At 39.8% G+C, this 21,184-nt stretch overlaps 1 protein-coding gene across 2 annotated transcripts in view; it reads right to left on the reverse strand.

Moving 5' to 3' along the window:
• FMN1 (formin 1) overlaps positions 1-21,184 on the reverse strand; it is a 490,439-nt gene that overhangs the window by 147,166 nt on the left and 322,089 nt on the right. For both annotated transcript variants that reach the window (XM_049899606.1, XM_049899607.1), the window contains 3 exons: positions 20,111-20,257; positions 18,916-18,975; positions 11,661-11,781 (listed from right to left, as the gene is read on the reverse strand). In XM_049899606.1, the coding sequence (XP_049755563.1) occupies positions 11,661-11,781; positions 18,916-18,975; positions 20,111-20,257 (328 nt within the window). The remainder of the gene's footprint in view (positions 1-11,660; positions 11,782-18,915; positions 18,976-20,110; positions 20,258-21,184) is intronic.

The raw sequence follows: 21,184 nt of genomic DNA on the forward strand, positions 1-21,184 counted from the left end.
AGATAACAAAGGAGTCAAAACCAACCAGGTTGCCTAGTGGTGGCCCTGGCCTCCTCTGCAATTAGTGTGGGTAACCACATCCCACTAGTTTGCTTATCTTCTGGGTCAGGAAGGGATAAAACGTAGGCTAGACAAAATGTCAGAGAGGGAAACACAGACAGAGAAACAGATTGACAGGTAGGAGGTGAGAGGATAGAGATAACAACAGGTAGACTGGTTGGGTGGTTATAAGTAGACATGACAAAATACCTAAATTCAATTCATGTGTTACCTTGTAGTATCTTTATAGAAGCCCTGGTGGTGCAGTGATTAAAGTGCTTGACTGCTAACTGAAAGGTCGGTGGTTTGAAACCACCAGAGGCTCCTTGGGAGAAAGATGTGGCAGTCTGCTTCCATAAAGATTTACAGCCTTGGAAACCCTATGGGAGTCACTGTGAGTCAGAATTGACTCAATGGCAGTAGGTTAGTGGGAGTATCTTTAAAGAGGGCAAACTAGAGAAATAAAAGGGGCTTACAAAACAAAACAAACCCACTACTGTTGAGTGATTCCCACTCATAGCCACCCTAGAGGACAAGGTAGTACTGTCCCATAGGGTTTCTAAGGCTGCAAATCTTTATGGAAGCAGACTGCCACATTTTTCTAGAAGTGTCTAAGTGGCTGATGGGTTCAAACAGTTGACCTTTTGGTTAGCAGCTGAGTTCTTTAACCACTATGCCACCAGGGCTCTAAGAGGGGCTTATTCTTCAAGATTTATCATTCCAGATCACATTGCTAGTGATTGAGGAGTGGGCCTATAAACAGTAAGAGAATAAGCATGGCACAATGGAAAGAGTACAAGCTTATATTCTAACAGGCCTGCTTCAAACCTCAGCTTTGCCATTACTAGTAAAGTTGCTTCAACTTCCTTACTGTTAAATTGCCAAGAAATAATACTTCTTTGAAGTAGTTTTAAGAAATGGAAATGAGATAAGCACACTGGCTGGTATTTAGCAAGTGCTCATTAAATGGTAACTGCTGTCATTAACGACAGTGGAAGTAGATACCCACCACACTAGTGACTGCCGTTCCAGAACGTGCGCCCCATGTCGGCCTTGGCAGGGAAGAGTATTTTATGACTGACGTTGTTTAGAATTGCCAGTGCATGCTGATAAAGAAAAACACAAACCAACTTGTAGCTGGTTTTATTATTGCTTTTAAATTCTCTACAGACATACAAGATCAGAGACAGGACACCAAGTTAAAGGTGAATTTAAGATAAACAAGGTATAGTTTTTTTAGTATAAGTGTGTCCCATACAATATTTGAGATACACCTGTACCCCCTAAATTCCTTGTTTATGTGAAATTCAAATTTAACTAGGCCTCCTGCATTTTTATTTGTTAATCTGGCAGCTCCAAGAGCATCCCCACATTGCCTACACCTGGGTCAGAATGCTCCATTAAAGCCCCCTACTTGTGGGGGTAAGGATTCCCTGGGTGGCACAAACAGTGAAATGTTTGACTACTACCCAAATGTTGGTGGTTCATACGGAGGTGTCTTCGAAGACAGGCCTAGTGATTTCTCCTGGAAGGTCATAGCCTTAATAAACCTAAGGAGCAGTTCCACCCTGCACACATGGGGTCGCCATGAGTCAGATCTGACTGGAAAACTAACCACCACCACTACCTCTGGGTAGGCCCCTGGCAGCATCTATTGTAAATTCCAAGGGACAGCTATCACAAAACTTCTTTAAACTGTGTCCTTTACATCCTAAGATAGTATTAACCTAAATTCCATCTTAGGCTCAAAAGTACTGACTTCTAGGTCAAGTGAATAGAAGTCTAACTTAAACCACCAAATCAGAGCCATGGCACCTTAATCAATTTCCAGACTTGAGCTAGCTCACAGACCCAGAGTCACCTGAATGAAGGAGAGACCAGGTCCCCTTGAGGAAGAACCCTTCTACACTGTCAAAAACTTATACTGTGAATCTTTATCTCAGCCTTCCCCAAAGGGATCTACAGCCTTTTATCAGTGTAGCTGTGCACTGGTGAAAAGGTGATCACACTTCTGGGGGATTACTGAATGCTGGCTCTGAGCTGACTAATTCCAGAAGACCCAAAACATTATTGTGGTCATCAGTCAGAGGAGGGGCTTATGGAGGCCAGGAGCTTTATGGAAGTCAATGGACTTTTTTAGCTCAGGTCCATCTCATAGGGTCCTGTGGGTCCCCAAACACATCCTATGGTTACTTCAGCAGAATGCATAATTGGAATAGACATAGTCAGAAAATGGCAGAATCTCCATAGCCAAAGGCCATGCTTTGGTTTGAGTGGTGGACAGATACATCGATTCCTGACCAAGGAGACACCAACATGGCTGTAAGAAAGCCAGAGTCAGAGGATAGTGATAACGCAAACTCACATTAAAGAGCTGGACAGGGAAGCAGTGACAGAATCCTTCTCTTCTCCCAATGACACCAACCTGAGTATCCATTAGTAGATTAGCAGTATCAGTTACTAGCTTTGTTATAGTCAACCGTTGATTAACTAGGGTGTGATCATTAAGGTTGTGTGTCAACTTAGCTGGGCCATGATTCTCAGTGGTTTGGTAGTCGTATGATGTTGTGATCACTTCCATGATGAGAATTGATATGATATGATCACCTCCATGATGAGAATTGATATGATATGATCACCTCCATGATGGAATCTGCTGTAAGTAGCCAGTCAGTTGAAAGGGAGTTTCCTTGGGCGTGTGGCCTGCATCGAACATAAGTAGACATTCTGGCAGGGCTCGTGGGCTTTTGCTCGCTTGAGATTCTGCAACTGTCTCCTGTTTATCTGACCTCTGGTTCTTAGGGCTTGAGGTAGCAGCTTACCTGCAGTCTTGTCTGCTGATCTTGGGATCTGTTAGTTTTCACAGCCTGTGAGCAAGAGCCCTGCTGTCTGACCTGCAGATCTTGGATTTGCTAGTCCCTGTGGCTATGCGAATCAGCAGAAGTCTCCAGCCTGACCGAGATTTGTGATGTTCCAGCCTCTACAACCTTGTGAGCCATTTCCTTGATACCAATCTCTTTAAACAGACGTTTAAACATTTTATTGGTTTTGCTTCTCTAGGGAACCCAGCCTGAGGCGTGGGGTAAGAGGAAGCAGGAAGGACATCACAGATAACCCTCAAATCAATATGAAAACAAAATTAGTCAAGGGCAAGATCAAGCACAAAATGATGTGTGGACTTGTTATGCTAACTAGTCCCTCTTCCCTCCCTATCACCAATGCTACCGACTCTCCCGCAGGCAGCTCCCCGATGTCATCAGTGCTGAGTCTCAAACCCCACCTCCCACATTTCACCCTTCATCACTTCACTAATATTGTCTCATCAACTTATTTGCCCAGACACTTAATTTGTTCGTTAAGTTAAATGAGCTAAATGGTAAAGGAGATGACTTTTTCCACCCTGCAGGAGAAACAAAAGGGAGTCTATTGCTTACCATGTGGTTTCAAACAGTAAAGGGTTTCCAACATGTAAACAGTTTAGCTGACTCATAGTAATTAATGTGAAAAACGTTTTTTTTAAAAAACCATTGCTAATCCTCAACCTCATTAATTTACCTACCTATAATAAAAGCTGATGGTAATTTATTATTTTAACCTAGTTTTGTCAAAATTTCATATGCATATTTAAATAGTTCAACTATTTCCACTACGCCAGTCTCTGCCCAGGCTCATGATAAACTACCATTTAAAAATGTTCTCCTTTCCTAGTTTTATATAAGTAGGTTTGTGTATATGGACAGATTTAGTGATCTTCGTTTCTTAAAATTTTTTATCAAAGCTCTACATACACATAATTTAGTAAATCTAACATTCTTTAAGTCCTTTTTTTGTTTGTCTGTTTGTTTTGTTTTTTTTTAAGGTAGTTCCATGCCCTTACTTCCTAACTCCTTCCTCTCATTTTAGCTGATTATATTTGTATTACCCTTATGCCTCTACATAACACAGTGCTATTTTTTTTTTTTTTGTGGGCCTTTGAAAGGGAGCAGATTTAAAGGAATGAATTCAATCTGCCATTTTCATATAAAAGATATGTGGACTACAGCTTAGAAGATCTAACCAAAATAGAAATACCTTTCTTTTCTTTTCCTTGACTTTTCTTTTTTAAATTGTACTTCAGATGAAGGTTTACAGAGCAAATTAGTTTCTCATTAAACAATACATTGTTTTGTGACATTGGTTGTCAGTCCCATAACATGTCAACACTCCCCCCTACTCAACCTTGGGTTCCTCATTACCAGGGTTCCTATCCCCTCTTGCCTTCTCATCCTTTCCCCTGGGCTGGTGTGCCCGTTTAGTCTCATTTTGTTTTACACGCCTGTCTAATCTTTGGCTGAAGGGTGAACCTCAGGAGTGACTCCAGTACTGAGTTAAAAGGGCATCCAGGGGCCAGAAACATCTCTTTCTAGAGCTGTTAATGTATGAATTCATACCCTCTTGCAATTTAGATTTTGAGATAGACTGTTTGGGGACGAGTCTATACAAAACAGAGGTTCATCTGGATGGCTCCGGCCTAATCCGGTCACTCCACTAAAATACGGGCACAGGGATTGAAAATGCCCAAAGAAGTGATGGGTGTACTTCGATATGAAGTTAGTCTAGAAATATTACTACTCTTCGAACTTAGAACGAAGAACTTAACATTTACTGAATACCTGTACTATGCATTTATCACAGTTTCTCAGTAATGAAGGCTTAAAAGTGTTAGGATATACATATATAAAGCGGTAACAGATATCAAGAGATCAAAAGAGACTCTTGTCTTTCCTAAACTTTGTAAGTACACTACCAGATACTTCTAGATGATGCATAAGAAAGTATATGCTCAAACATATAGTCTTAAAAATTTAGAGAAGACATCAGAATCATTTAAAAATCAAAACACACATATAATTGTGACTCTCAGCCAATGTTCTCAAACGTGTTTGAATATCTTGAACTGAGGGTTAACCACTAACTACATTTTCCCTATTTCTATAAGCAATAACACAGCTAATAATGCAAGATTTTGTAAACAGTTGATAAAGTAGCCAGTCTTAATAATATGGGATACTAAGTAACTACTGTTAACTAATAAGGGCAATTTATTTTTATTCTTAGATAAACCTTCCAGAGTGTAATGACTTCTCAACTGCTGTCTGAAGAGTTCTTGTCTCGTACACCAGCAAAATTCATTGAACTTTCCTACTTTCATAGCCAGGATGAATTTTTCAGGATAATATGCTGTCACTAGATTGTGTCAAACAAATGTGCATTTTCAGGAGGTGACACTAGAATAATTTTGAATACTACTGTTATTTATTTCAGGCCTCAAGACATCAGAGAGGATTTGACCCATTCTGTTTATTTACGTGGACAACACACCCACTAAGGACAGTGTAGCCAAAGGAGTATTAAAAGCAATACTAAGGGTCACAGGTTGTAACTGTTTGTCTCAGGTTCTCCTATTAGGGTCACCCTATGATGATCATTTCATCAACAACTGTGTTCTCAGAGACACTCTATTTTATTTAATTAACTTTTATTAAGCTTCAAGTGAACATTTACAAATCCAATCAGTCTGTCACATGTAAGTTTACATACATCTTACTCCGTACTCCCACTTGCTCTACCCCTATTGAGTCAGCCCTTTCAGTCTCTCCTTTCGTGACAATTTTGCCAGCTTCCCTCTCTATCTTCCCATCCCCCCTCCAGACAAGAGTTGCCAACACAATCTCAAGTGTCCACCTGATTTAATTAGCTCACTCTTCATCAGCATCTCTCTCCCACCCACTGACCAGTCCCTTTCATGTCTGATGAGTTGTCTTCGGGGATGGTTCCTGTCCTGTGCCAATAGAAGGTCTGGGGAGCATGGCCGCCGGGATTCCTCTAGTCTCAGTCAGACCATTAAGTATGGTCTTTTTATGAGAATTTGGGGTCTGTATCCCACTGATCTCCTGTTCCCTCAGGAGTTCTCTGTTGTGCTCCCTGTCAGGGCAGTCATCGATTGTGGCCGGGCACCAACTAGTTCTTCTGGTCTCAGGATGATGTAGGTCTCTGGTTCACGTGGCCCTTTCTGTCTCTTGGGCTCTTAGTTGTCGTGTGGCCTTGGTGTTCTTCATTTTCCTTTGCTCCAGGTGGGTTGAGACCAATTGATGCATCTTAGATGGCCGTTTGTTAGCATTTAAGACCCCAGACGCCACATTTCAAAGTGTCTATTTTAAATTTTTGATAGTACTATCAACATCCCTTCTTAAACTATATTTCACAGAATGCATGTTCTGTGAAATATTACTAAGTATTCAGTGAAAGGAAAAAAACCCCAATGTTTCATGCTTTAAGTTAGGAAATGCTGCTTTATTAGGGTTAAGCATTCTCAGAGCCTTTAATAAGCTCACGCACACTATGAATCCCTATGATAAGATTTTAGACCTGAACATTTCCAGGTTTATGTGACCATAAAACAAAAACTAAATCCATTGCCACTGAGTCGATACCGACTCATAGCGACCCTACAGGACAGAGTAGAACTGCCCCATAGGGTTTCCAAGAAGCGCCTGGTGAATCTAAACTGCCAATCTTTTGGTCAGCAGCCGAGCTGTTAATCACCGTGCCACCAGGGGTCCTATTTGACCACAGAGCTCCCTTTTAGAGAGCACCAACTTTACATTTCATGCAATACTGGTATGTACCACCACTTGGGAAATCCTATGAGTTTAGCAATGATGTCTGTGTGTATGTGTGTGTGTATCACTGTTATTAACCGACACAATCAGAATGAAGGATTTGTTGCATAGTGTATTAGTTTCCTATTGGTGCTGTAACAAGTTATCACAAATTTAGTGGCTTAAAACAACACAAATTTATTATTATAGAGTTCAGTATGTCAAAAATCTGATATGGGTCTCATTGGCCTGAAATCAATATGTTGGCAGGGCTACATCCATTTCTGAAGGATCTAGGGAGAGTACTTTTCCAGTTCTAGAGGATTCATTCCTTGGTTCATGGCCCTCTCCCTTCATCTTTAAATCCAGTAATATCGCATCTCTATGATCATTCCTCCGTTGTCACATCTCCCTCTGGCCACAAGGTCCTATCCTTATATGATTAGATTGGGTCTGCCTAGACAATGCAGGATAATCTTCACACCTCAAGGCCACATCCTTAGTCACATCTGCAAAGTCCCTTTTGCCACATAAAATAACATAGTCTCAGATTCTGGGGATTAGGGTGTGGACATTTTTGAGGCCGTTATTCTGCTTAGCGCACATGGGTTGGTAAGAATACCTTGAGAGTTCTGGCCAGAGAACAGGTCAATGAGTTAAAAAAAAAAAAAAAAAAGCAACTATTCCCAGCTCTCCCCCAACCCCAGCTGTTGCTTAAAAAAAAAAAAAAAAAATAGCATCACAATATCCAGGAATTAAAAAATCTTGTCTGATTCAGGGATGGGGAACAGTAAGTTATATATGGAGCATGTTACCAGGCACCAAAAACTTGGTTCTGGCTTCACAATGTACAGAAGACAGCACAAGTGCTCTGAGAATTGAATACAAACACAGCCAGCTGGCCCCTCAACAACATGGGCCTGATTCTACAAACCATGCATTTTCCAGTCAAACTACACACCCTAATGAGCTTTACTGAAGCTTCCTTTACTAAGGGACCATGCGTTTATTATCTCCCACAAGGTAGATACCTTAATTGTCCCACTTTACAGGTGAGAAAATGAAAACTTTTCTACGGTTAGATTACTTGCCAAGATCTTCTTTTCATCAAACCAATAAAAAAGTACACATCTGATTCCAAAGCCCAAGTTCTTAATCCTATGCAATGCTATGACTATTTGCTTTAACAACCTGTCTACCGTGTACTTCCCCTACCCTACCCCAATCAAAATTAAGTTCTTTTCTGTGTCTCCTTCTGAGTGTCTACATATGTGGTCCTGGGGGAGAGTGAGAGAGTGTGCATGTGTGTGTGTGTGTGTGTGTGTGCTCGTGTGTATGTGCGTGGGTGTGCACACATGTGGGCGTGCATATGTATGTGTGTGCACGTGTGTGTGCATGTATGCACGTGTGTGCATGTTCCAGGATACTATTTATGTCACTTGTATTTTCATGAGGCTTTATGCCTCCACTATACGCCTTTCTATTCTGATCTTCAGTCAGATGTGGAGACTTTTAGGCCAGAAGCAGGATATATTATAGAGCTGGTACATGCTTTAGAGTCATATCCAGTTTCAAAAGTTGGCTAGGTCACCACTGGTGAATCCCTGGTAAGTCACCTGAGCACCATGAACTTCAGTTTCCTCACCTTAGAAAAAAGATAATAATAATATCTGCTTCTTAGGGTCACTATAAGGATTAAAAGAAATGACATCTGCAAAGCTGACAGATAGTAATTACTCAAATTGTAGTTGATATCATCACTTCCTCGCTAGTTTATCTGCATAAAAATGCTATTCAAAACTCTTGTCTTCCTGAAAGATGTTTATTGACAACTCCACATTTATCAATGACCTTTATGTGACCCATACCATAGTTTAGTTCACATCCTATAGTTAAGCCGTGGTTAACATGATTCACAACAATTTTCTTCAAAAAGGCTGTGCCCGTCTAGAGAACTGGGGCCTGATACTTCTTGAAATTTGCTAATCACATCTGGTTTAGCTTTAGACATTTTCTGGGATTTTGCCAGCAGCCACGGCATTTTAATGGCTACAATAAACCTCAGAGCCTCATCAAATCTTTGCTGTATGTGTGAAAATTATGTCCTCTTCAATTAAACATGCAGCCTAAGCTTAAACCAAGGCCTTATGGAAAAGGGGGTTAAACCTGAATGAGAACATTAGATGAAATGAACCGCCACAACTCTGGTCATCTTGCCAGATGGTATTTAGAAGAAAAAGAAATTCATTAGAGAACCAATGGTCTGTATTTTCTTTAAATATTTACTGGGTACCTTTCATGTGTTAAAAACACTGGCATCTCTAAAGATTAGCAGGGCATTTTTGTTTAAATACGCAATGTGTGTGGGAGGGAGTCATAGCCTACTCAATCGCCTTTGTGGTACTTCAGATCTTTTGGTGGCGTCCAGTACAGAGAAAGAAAAAATAACTGAGGCAATGTTCAGTTTTCCTTTTTTTTTTAATAAGGCAGCTCCACCAGCTTCAGGAGCTCTTGTATTTCCTTAAAACTGACTGGGAAAGTGTCAGTTGTGTACTGGAAGATCTGAATGACACCTAAGAGCCTCCCTAGACAAAACAAAGTATACCAAAGGGAGGAGTTTCAGGGGAGCCCCTACCTCTCTGTGCTCTTCCCAGTTCACTCATCTTACTCCCCTTCTGGAAGCCATGGATGGTGCAAATGGTTAAGGTGCTTGACTGCTAACTGAAAAGCTGGAGGTTCAGGTTTACCCAGAAGTGTCCTGGAAGAAAGGCCTGGCGATCTATTTCTGAAAAATCAGCCACTGAAAATCCTATGGAGGGCAGTTCTACTCTGACACACGTGGAGTTGCCGTGTGTTGGAATTGACTCAACAGCAACCTGGGTGGTACAAACAGTTAATGTGCTTGGCTGCTAACTGAAAGGTTGGAGGTCTGTGTCTACCCAGAGGTACCTGGGAAGAAAAGCCTGGCGATTTACTTCCAAAAAACCAGCTACTGAAAACCTTATGGAACACAGTTCTACTCTGACACACACAGGGTTACCATGAGTCCAAGTCAGCTCGACAGCAACCAGTTTTTAGTCCCCGTTCTATTTATCCTCAAAGTCTCAGGGATGTCAAGGGGGAGGCGGCTGAGCCTGGGTATCTGAAAAAGGCAGCCCCTGGAAGCAGGGCTGGAGAAGAAGAAAGATCAAACAGAGATCAGGTTTCTGCTCAAAAGACTATGGAGAGGGCAGGCTAAGGGTTTTACAGGGGCCAAGAGACAGGAGGGGATGGGCATTCAGTATGCCTGTAAACAAGCATGGCTCTTCCTGACCACTGCTGACCCTTCAGCTGTCCCGAGAACTGGCCTGGGCCCTAATTCTGCTGCTGGTGGGAGAGAAAAAACTGCTACCCAATGGCTTACTCTACTTTTTTACAGTAAGAATCAGTGCTTCATCTTAGACAAAGATAAAACTGTTGGTTCTTTAGTAGAGGGAATAAAATGACCACAAGTTCACATATCATATTCCTAAATGGAGCATCCATTTGGTTGAATTCACTCTCTCAACCACATCAACTGGAGGGGGGGAAAAAAAAAAAAAGAAACAAAACCCACATGTTCCTTTAAAAATAATTTACAAGGTACAAATATTCACTTGTAACCACTATCCTTATTTAAGCAAGTTTTATGCCCAAAGTAAAAATAAATGGCTCTCCCCACCACCAGGAGCAGATCTTTCCCACTTTCCTTCCATTTCCAAGCTGTTCTTGGTCTAAGACTTAGGTTTCTGAGCACCCTTTCACAATAAACATTTTAAAAATGTTTATTTTATGTCTTAGTGTAAAAATATTCCTGGTTGCAGCTCTTCATTTCCTCAAACTCTCCTTTTGGCACTCTGGGCTCCATTTCCACATTAACACGCTCCCTAAATCCTCTGCAGAGCCCTTCAACTGGAGTTAGACAAGCTCCAAGGCAAGTATTTATATTCTTGGACAAGGAGATGTCTCCACAGTGAAAACACAAGCCTCTAGAAATGCCAAAGGAAAATTCCTGCCCAAGCGAGACATATTTGCACCTTTTAAAAAAGCCAAAAAGGGGCTTTCAACATTTGGTTTTGAATAATTAAAAATGTAAATCAAACTAAAATAGAATATTTTACTGTGGGTCTTACCATCATTATCAGACTCATATACATAAACCAAGTATACAAAGGGGCGTGTATGTGTGTGTGCGTGCACATGCGAGAGTGAGAGAGAGAAGGCAGCATAGTAAACTAAGAAAATACATTAATTCTAATCAGACACACCTGATCAGAGCTGGGATTTGAACCCTATGTGGCCATAACTTGTCTGTCTCATTTTCCACATGTGTAAAATGGGTTTAATACAGTTTTCTATCTATTAGGGTTGTTATAAGAATTATATGAGGCAATTCCAGAAGCACAATAAGTTCTTCATAAATGATTGCTGCTATTATTATTAAATTCTCACTATCAAACGTGGGCAGACGCACCTAGGTTCCTAGGGAGTGTACACAGTTTGTACCTGGCTACTAACTGAAAGGTTGGCTGTTTCAACCTACCCATTGGAGCCTCGAGAAAAAGGCCTGGTGATCTGCTTCCATAAAGATGACAGCCAAGAAAACCTCATGGAGTTCAGTCCTACTCTGTGACACATGGGTCTGCCATGAGTCAGAATCACCTCAAGTGCAATGGCTTTGGTTTGGCTTTTCTGGTGTGGTGGGAAAATGTCGGTAGATAAAACAAGCAAATGAACAACACTAATAAAAAGAAAAAAAATAAAATAAAAAGAAGGACTGGTAAATACAATGCCCTCCAACGCTCCTTAGAGATAGAAAGTTTCATGGGGGCTGCAGTGTGCCTTAAAGGAACTCCCCACCAATTCTACTCCACGAGACGATTGTAAACAATTCACTTAATTTTTTTTTGTTTTCAAAAATAATCTTAGCTATTATCATAATAATGGAAAAGTTCTTCTTACCTTCTAGTTGCCTCTTCAGTTTCCTCAAATCTTTTATGAGATCTTCAAATTTGACTTGGGAGGCCAGAAAGAAATCTTGTGGCTCAGGCAGGGGGAAAATACTCTTTTCTGTTCCCGCTTCCTAAAAGATATACAAAAGTACGTTATACTTCCCAATCATCGCTTCCTGTTGAAATTCCAAAGGATCAGTCACTCTCACACACACACACACCCCCCACAGTCTTTAATGGATGTCTGAATAAGAATCATAGCAATGTTCCTCTTCTGTTCCTAATTAGGACTGGTTATGTCGAAGTGCTTTCTTACCTTTCACACCGTCCTTTAGGTCTTGTTGACACTGAAGGTGGCTATGGCATGGGCATCTATTTTGCTTCATGAGTCAAAGAGAAAATTGTCAGCTATGCCCTGATCTTGGACACTACCTTCCCGTGGAAAAAATGCACAGGGAAACATGTGAACATACTTAAATTTTAAAGGCCCTGCTTGCATTTCACATGTGAGCAATTAGGTAAATCATCTCAGGGATATGCCAACTGGTGTGAATTGAAAGGTGCTGGATTAGAAGGCACCGCCATGGGAGAAGCAGTCACCCACCTGTACACTTTTACCCACCTTCTACAGCTCAAAGCTTTGTGTGTGCATGGGTACATATGACCACGTGCCCGTACATCTGTAAAGCTTTTCCAAATTTGTTCAGCTTATTTTAAGAGACATTTACTGAGGGCATGGTGGGTATAGTTTTGACAAGCTCCACAGCTATACCTAATAGAGGATCTTAGCTAAGAAACATCTTGAAGGACAAAACCTACAGGCACACTGAGGAAGATAAGCTGAGCCTCAAATGTCTTTTCCAGCCTAGCTGCTTTCTCCCTGAGTTGTTTAACGTAAGCTTTGTATCTTGCATATCTCAGGCAGTCTTCAGTTATTCCTCTCTCTACTCAGGCTGCTTTGCCAGCTTCCCTTCGCATTCCATCTTTCCTACTGCCATTAGGACTATTTCCAAACTCTAAAATTGCTTTACAAGGCACTTTATGATCTGGCCTCTGTCTACTTCTCCCGTCTTATTTCTACCTTCCTTCTATTTCCAGCTCATTCCCTCAAATTTCTGTTCAATAATAGAAGAGGCCATGATCTCTTGCCTCTAGGCCTTTGTCTGAACTGTCCCTCTCCAGCCCCTCCCAGACTCTCCACACACCTCCTAATTATACTCATCCTTCAAATCTCAAAACAGATGTCACTTCCTCAAAGGTTTCCTCTAACCCCAGCACTTGAGTGTTTCTCAAATGTATTCCAAGAGCCCCTGGTACTTACCATTATCACAGTGCTTATCAACATACACTTAAAAATTGTCTTGTTAGCTTGTATGTCTTTCGCACTGCATTATTAGCACGTTGAAGGCAGGCACTGCGTCTTGCTCTCAGTAAAGTATCATATTTTTATGCAAATAGCACGTACCTTCTACGTTTGTTTGGTTGCCAAATGTAGAAGACGCACGTTATTTGGGTAAACACACAGTATATGATGTCTGGCATATCAATAAACTTCGTGTTTAGTTGGTCAGCACCATTACTGAGAGCCTATAAAACACTGTTCAGGAAAGTCTGGCATCTAATTTATCATATTTTCTTTTGGTTTTGGAAATCCCTTGGGCCCTTCCCCTTCAAGAACTTTAACTTCACTTGGAATGTTAGGAGAAGGCGGTTTTCTTCATTTAACAGGACAGACATTTTCCGTGATCAATTTACTTATTTTTTCCTCATCTTTCTATACTTATTTTACTTCTTTAAAAACAATGGAAGAAGCAGTCTAGTCTGAGTGCCAAGATGGAACGACATCTAAGCTGCTTACCAGAAAGCTCCAAGGTAATCTACACTGGAGGGACTCAGGAATAATCTCTTTCTAGTTTCCAAAATTTTTTTTATCAGACTCAGTCCTGGTTTCAATTTTTTTTTTTAAGCTGGAAAAAGCGAAAATGTTACTAAGCAAATCAGCTTGGTAGCAGCTCTTGTGAAAGCTGCTAAATTAGAGTTCAAAAGACAGGGCTTAGACAGGTTTCTTTAAACTCCACAGACCTAGGCTTGGACCAAAAATCCGGCATGAGTGGAAGGAAGCTTGGAGCAGGATCTACCTTGCTTCAGCTAATTGCTCATCACCACTAACCACAAAAATCATCGCTTACACTCTTGGGGGGAGGGGATGGTTTAATAAATCATACAATTCTACACTCCTGCTGAGTGCAACGTGTTCTGCACAGCAAAAGCCAAGAGAGCACTGCAGAAATGTGAACTTTATTTTTCCTAGACTGGGCCATCCCATGTTTGAAAATATTCTTATTGTGGGATTTTCCTCTGTCTAGTTGATTCTTTTGGGTTCACCTCTCTTCAGTGAGAGTCATACTTTAGAGGCAAATTTCAGCCTTCTTATGCAATCCATTTGATTTGGCTGAGGCAGGCACTACCAGGTAAATTTGCTGATGCCAAGATGCCAGATGCCAAATTAGGACTAGAAAATTCACTTCCCAAGATTCTTCAGGATAATTTTTCTGCCACACTGGAACCTGCTGTCAGAACTTAGGGTATGCTCTCACCTCCTCAGGCCTAGTTCTTTACAGAGGCCACTGATTACACACTTGTAGATATTTACAGTGCATTCAATTAGGCAACTGTTTATTAGTATCTACATTATAAAACTAAAAAAAAAAAAACCCAAACCCATTCCTGTCGAGTCAATTCTGACTCACAACGACTCTATAGGATTGGGTAGAACTGCCCCATAGGGTTTCCAAGGAGCACCTGATGAACTTGAACTGCTGACCTTTTGGTTAGCAGCTGTAGCTTTTAACCACTGTGCCGCCAGTGCTCCCATTGCTCACAGATAACTATGTAAAGGGCAGAATAAGATGCATCATGAGAGAAGCCCAAATAAAACGTTCCTGAGCTTTATAAGACAAGGAAATGAGTAAATACTTCATGGAAGAGGTTGCATGTAATACTGGACTTGCAGTCTGGCTAAATGATTTTTTATTATGTGTATACGTGTTCATTACACTTGGTAATTGAACGAAAGAAGAAAATGAAAATCTCTTAAAATCCTATCATCTAGAAATAATCAAATGTTTTAACATATATCTTTCCAGATTTTTCTGTGTTTGTGTGTATTTATATTTACATGTTCTATATATTCACCCTGGTGGCATAGTGGTTAAGTGCTACGGCTGCTAACCAAAGGGTCGGCAGTTCAAATCCTCCAGGCGTTCCTTGGAAACTCTATGGGACAGTTCTACTCTGTCCTATACGGTCACTATGAGTCGGAATCGACTCGACGGTACTGGGTTTGGTTTGTTTGGTTTATATACTCACAAGCAGATCAAGAATACTTTCCAATGCCTCTCAATTTTCTCCTACACACTTCCCATGGCAGTATGCCATTCCATTGCATGGATCTACCATAATTTACTTGACCTTAGTGTCTACTGCTGGACATTTAGGTTCTTTCCAATGAGTTGCCATTATAAATTATTATAAAGAAAATGATACACATCCTTATTTATTTCCTTTGTATAAAAATTTCTAGAAAAGTTTTACATCTTTCTCTGGCTTTTGATAGAGAAAGGTCAAAAATCATGCTAACCCTTACAGCACCTTCGTATGAATTAGGAAGAGGTACCCCTGTAGGGAAAACACTGGTGGCACAGTGGTTAAGAGCCTATGACTGCTAACCAAAAGTTGGGCAGTTCAGATCCATCAGGCACTGCTTGGAAACCCTATGGGACAGTTCTACTCTGTCCTACAGGTCACTATGAGTCAAAATCGACTCGACAGCAATGGATTTGGTTTTTGGTTTGACCCCCTGTAGGTAGGCACAGATCCTTGGGAACACCAAATGACAAGCAGATGACATCATTTGTGAATTTTTAAAAGTGCTCTTTACAGGGTCAGAGTTTGGTGAGTCAAGGGCAGGCTAGATATGAGTCCTATTTGACCTAGAGACCCTAAACAGAATAACCTGGTCAACTGTATATGATGGCCCGAGAAATGTTTGACCAATTTAGATTCCTATTTTCCTTTATCTTAGCAATATAGGGCTTTATCATTTTAAAACAAACAACAAAAAAAGAAACCTTTCCCTATTTACTAAGTAAAAAACTGTATTTCATTATATTTATGTATTTGATCTTACTACATTACTTAATTGGCTATTTCTATCTTATATATGTCTTTTGTAAGTTGTGTGTGGTCTCTTTTGACTTTTTTTTTTTTTTACAAGAAGAGGCAGGTTGTTTTTTCTTGCCGATTTTGAAGCGCTCTTTATGTATTATGCTGCAAATATATTCTCCAGTATGTATGTAATTTAGCATTTAGCTTTGTTTGAGTCATTTGTGAGATGCTTAAGTTTTTTTTTAAATTTTAATTAGGTATTAAAGTTTTTTTACTTTTATGCATTCAAAGTTATTGATCTTTCCTTTTATGATTTCTGCCTCAGCTTGAATGTTTTGAAAGAACTTTGCTACCCTAAAATCAGATAAATACGTATTTGCCTATTTTTTGGTATATCTTTTATGATTTTTTTTTATGATTTCATTTTTTGTTTGTTTGCTTTTTATTTTTAATTCATTCATTCTTCAAAATTTATTTTAGTCTCTGTGATGAGGTAGAGGAAATAATTTCTTCCTCTTCCTGCTTACTTGAAATTTCTCTAGCTCAGATCCATTTCTGGGATTTCTATTTGGTGTCCTTGATTTTTTTTTATCTGTTCTTCTGTCATGCCATCATTTTAATCATTATATAACTTTACGATATATTCAAATACACAAATGTATAAAAATATATTATTTTTAAAAATATGCATCAAATTATGCCCAATTATTTTCACATATAATATTTAGAATCATTTTGCCAATTTCTAAAAATTGATGAGAATTTTGACTAGGGCAATATTAAACACATATTTAGAAAGAACTGACTGTTTATGAGTATTTCCACCAAAGAATATGATATGTCACTCTTTTTAAGTCATTCTTTATATGACTGTCAGTAAAATTACGTATATTTTTTCCTAAGTGTCTGTACTTTTCTGGTTTATATATATATATCAATCACTGGGAACTTTTTCTCAATAGATCTTTTAATTTATTATTTCCAGACAGAACTCATAAGAAAAAGGGGAGATTTTATAAAAAGACTAGAGGCAAGGATAGTTCTAAGTAGACAGACTATTAGAAGTAAAAGTACATTAATAAGGAAATACAGGGTGTGTTTGGAAAACATCAAGTCTTTAGTTAGATCACAGAATACGGGTAAAGGGAAAATAAAAAAGCATGGTTATAAAAGATAGGAATTGCATACAGTCTTAATTCACTGGAAAATGGGGAGCCCTTTGTTTTTTGAGTGAGAAAGTGATGTGATCACAACCACACACACAAAGAGTAATCAGGCCACAGGGTGTGGGATGGACTGGAACAGGGAGTAGCTAGAGGTGGGAGGATGGGCTGAAAGCCTATTGCCATTCTCTAGGTGAGCCATCTTAAAGCCTGAATAAGCCGGGGTCAGTAGGGATGGGGAAAAAAAAGGAAGGACATAATTTAGTTAAGGGACAGAGAGAAGCCAAAGGGAATACAAGGCTTCATGCCTGAATGACCAAAAATATGATATCCTTAACTCTTTATTTACTATTGGTTTAACAGTATACCAGCCACTATCTATGCCTCTGGACCTCGTCCGTACATAGTATGTTATTCCAGTTCTAATGCATTCAGCATCAAGATGGGTCCCTTCTGAAACATGTGAAGCTCAAAAGGCTGGAGCTGGAGCTTCATCCTTGTGTAGGTTGAGCATTCTATTAGGTGATGCTTCCTGGATGTGTTAGTTTTGTAAACTTTTGCCGTTTTTTCCTTTATTCTGTGAGATAAGGTTTGCAGGCATATTTATGGCATTCTTGTGTGATAGTTAGGGAGGCTGATGGGTTTTTTTGGGTTTTACTGTGTCATATTTGGAAAACCATAGGTTCCCCATGCAACCGAATGGAAAGGCGCCCACAATAAATTCTCTATTTAGTTCTCACTGATATACTGTCATACCACAGATCAGTGGCACCAGAGCACCACTCGCCTTATTGGTGGCTTGTGTTATCAGATCGTATTTCTCAAAATCCATATTACCAACCAAAATTTAAACACACTCAATTAGTAAGCATGTATACCAATACAGAAAACATATGCCATCAAAAAAAAAAAAGAAAGAAAGAAATTGGTAAAGAAAGAGTTTTAATATAAATAGGGAAGAAACTGGGGAGAGGTAGAAAATAGTAAGGCTGGCTGTAGGTATACTGAGAACTGTTAGATAATTCCACCAAGAGGTAGGAAAAATTAAAGTTTCTCCATTATCTTTCATCAGTGCTTAGACTGTCTTCTGGATGAAATTGTAAGCCTTTGAAAACAAGGCATTACGTCTTTACTTTTCTCCCCTCAGCGCCTAGGCAAAACTCTGCTTACATGGATAATTATGCAGGAATCCTGACAACATTTTCCTGAGACTTTTCCACTCATACTGATTGCTGTATTTTTCAACAACTTACAACAGGACCTCTTTCTTCTCAAAGTTAGGACTCCTCGTTCTCAAATGTTATCCAAGCAGAGAGGGCAGATTTCAAATTCCATGTCAACTTATTCACAGATGAAGATTACTGATAAAATACTGGGCATTACTCATCTTGTTGTTGTTAGGTGCTGTTGAGTTCATTTTGACTTATAACAGCCCTATGTGGCAGAGTAGAACTGTCCCATAGGGTTTTTTTGGTTGCAATCATTGCAGGAGCAGATCGCCAGGTCTTTCTCCTGTGGAACTGCTGGGTTGGTTCAAACTACCAATCTTTCGGTTAGCAACCGAGTGCTTAACCATTTCACCACCTGGTTTCAACTATAACTGATTATTGAATGGCTCTAAATTTCATAAAGTACCTCACAATGTGGTCGTCAGGCTCAGGGGTAACTTGGGGTCTCTTTGAAGAAGTATTACATAGTGAATTGAGAGTCAGTAAGCTTGTGCCAATGAATAATGCTTCTCTTTATAAGAGTCAACTAAACCCTCTTGGCTTCAATGTCCTCATCTGTAAACCAATGAGGCTGGACAGCTCTCCAATTCTGTGTTGGACTTGAAATTCATCCATCCACCTATCCATCATCCAACTTCTGAATGCCAACAATGTGTAAGAGTTCAAATGCCATTAGGGTAGTTTTCCACAAAATGCTGTATCTTACCTGGTCATAGTAACGCAGGTAATACTTCACAACATAATCCACCAGATTAATCCCAGTATTCTAGGTTTAAAAGAGAAACAAATGAAAATTATTCACACGTTACATAAAAATCATTCATACATACATGTTATATAGGGAGAGCTGAAGTCTCAGTCTGTGATCCAATACTTCTAATTTGTGATACCTGTTCCTAATTCTGTTTGAGGCTAGCAAGATTTTCCTCCTTCTTCTTTGTCCTATCCCTTTTTTTCACGCAATCTATGCAAAGAAGTTTTATTTTATGCAAAGAAGTAACACTATACCACCCTTTATGGAAAGAAAAATAAACAGATAATCCATAAAACCTTGGAGGTAATGGCTAAAACAAACAAACAAAAATGGTCCCCTAATATTTTCTGGCATAAAGGCAAGATAGAAGGGGGTGAGGAGGGCTAAAGGGAACCAAGGACTAGAACAGAAAACTATCCCTCCCTTCCCACCTTTAAAAAAATGGTGTGTTCTTAATGGCGTGAAAAAAAAATCAGGGCAGCTTAAAAGGGACGCCATGCCACTTTATGACCCTGGGCGGCAAGGGGTGAGCAGGCCCTCCCACAAGACAGCCTTTGTGTCTTGTTCACATGGGCTTAATTCTAATTTGCCTGTGCGTCTCCCCTCCCTCCCTCCCCCTGACCCCCATGGGACTCCTAGATCTGGGCTGGTTGTTTCTAAAGAAGTAGCTCTGCAGGGGTGTGGAGCCAAATGATAATCAGGCTCAGGGGGTTTGACAGTAGACCCCCAGCCCAATTGTTGTTGTGGGCAAAAGAATAATTCAAATGCTCAGCTCAATTGGTGATTCAGCACTGCTCTGCCGCTCAGGAATGACCAAATTACAAGTAGCCGGTGCTAATTCAAACTGACTCAAGCCTTGTGTTACAGCCAGCATTGTACTTTATCTGTTTTCTGCACTCACTGTAGTAGCAGGTCTACACCTAACAGTGTATTTCAGAGCAAGCGAAGGCTGGAGGTTTTCCCAACGAAGATAAATGAAAAACCTATCTTTATCCAGAAGTTGAAAGAGAGCCAAGAAAAAGCTGCATGCTCTAAAATAAATGACTGTGAACGGAACCATTCAGAATATTTTTTATAATTAAAAGTACAGAAGGAAATTAATAATAGATCATAAACACTTGTTATGAAGAACGAATAAATACTTAACCCGACTTTTGACATCCTTGAGTTTAGGCAGAATTTCTAAGCTGTATCCATCTGCTTGTCCCCGAGTCCTGTTTCCTCCATTCATATAATTTCCAAAAGCCAGAATGAGAGCTAAAATATCCTTCACACTCTTCATGTGCAGCAAACCCTGTGACGGCAAATATCAATTATCGTGGCGTTGAATTCCAAATGACAAAGTACCTATGTTCATTCAACAATGAATATTTACGGAGTGCCCAGAGGCTGCAGCGGGGCTTATACCAACAGGATCAGTAGCTGGTGAGATGGAAAATACACTTTACCAAGCCGTAAGTCTTAAAAAATACATTCACAGCATTATTTCCTACCCATTAAATGAATTAATTAGCAACAGTCCATGTTGTAATATTGAGGATTAAATATCGGAGTTCAAAGTTCCAACTGAGGCAGTTTTATTCTTTTTTAAATAGTTATTTTAAGGAATGTGTAAGTTGAAAAAAAAAGAACTGTTATACTTAGGCTTAATTAAGCTTCTAAGTAGAAAGTGGTTTAGGGTCATTTACCGATCTGTCTTGGGACTGTGCATCTATAAAAATATAGGAATAGTCTATTTAAACGTAAGACAGATATAATAGTAAGTACGTTCTTCCCTCTCCCTGGTATAATCCTCAGGAAAGAACTAATAATAATGTGTTTTAAGGCAACAGGCTGTGTTTATTAAGTGTTTGCTGATATGCCTATTAACTTGTACAGTTTCAAGCTGCTTAGAGTTTTCTTCAGCTCCCAATCTCATTTGTTTTCCCTCTCATTTTTCTGCTCCAAGTGGGTATTTTCAAATTGGAATTCTCCCCATCCCTATCCTTCCCTATGGTCTTGGTTGATTTTCTTTTCTTTTCTTTCTGGGTAAAGAAAGAAAGCAAAATTCAGCTCTAAACAGACTGCTGCTCTTCCTTTTCAGGGCGTTACGAGGGGAACTTTACTATACTTTGGTAATATTTATGATTTCTTTATTGAAATCTCTAATATTTTAGAGGACAAAAAACCATGCTCCCAGAAAAGTAACTAAATACCCGCAATATCTGGAAAGAAGAATCTC

Source organism: Elephas maximus, chromosome 10, assembly GCF_024166365.1.
Source record: "Elephas maximus indicus isolate mEleMax1 chromosome 10, mEleMax1 primary haplotype, whole genome shotgun sequence".
Classification (NCBI taxonomy): Eukaryota; Metazoa; Chordata; class Mammalia; order Proboscidea; family Elephantidae; genus Elephas; species Elephas maximus.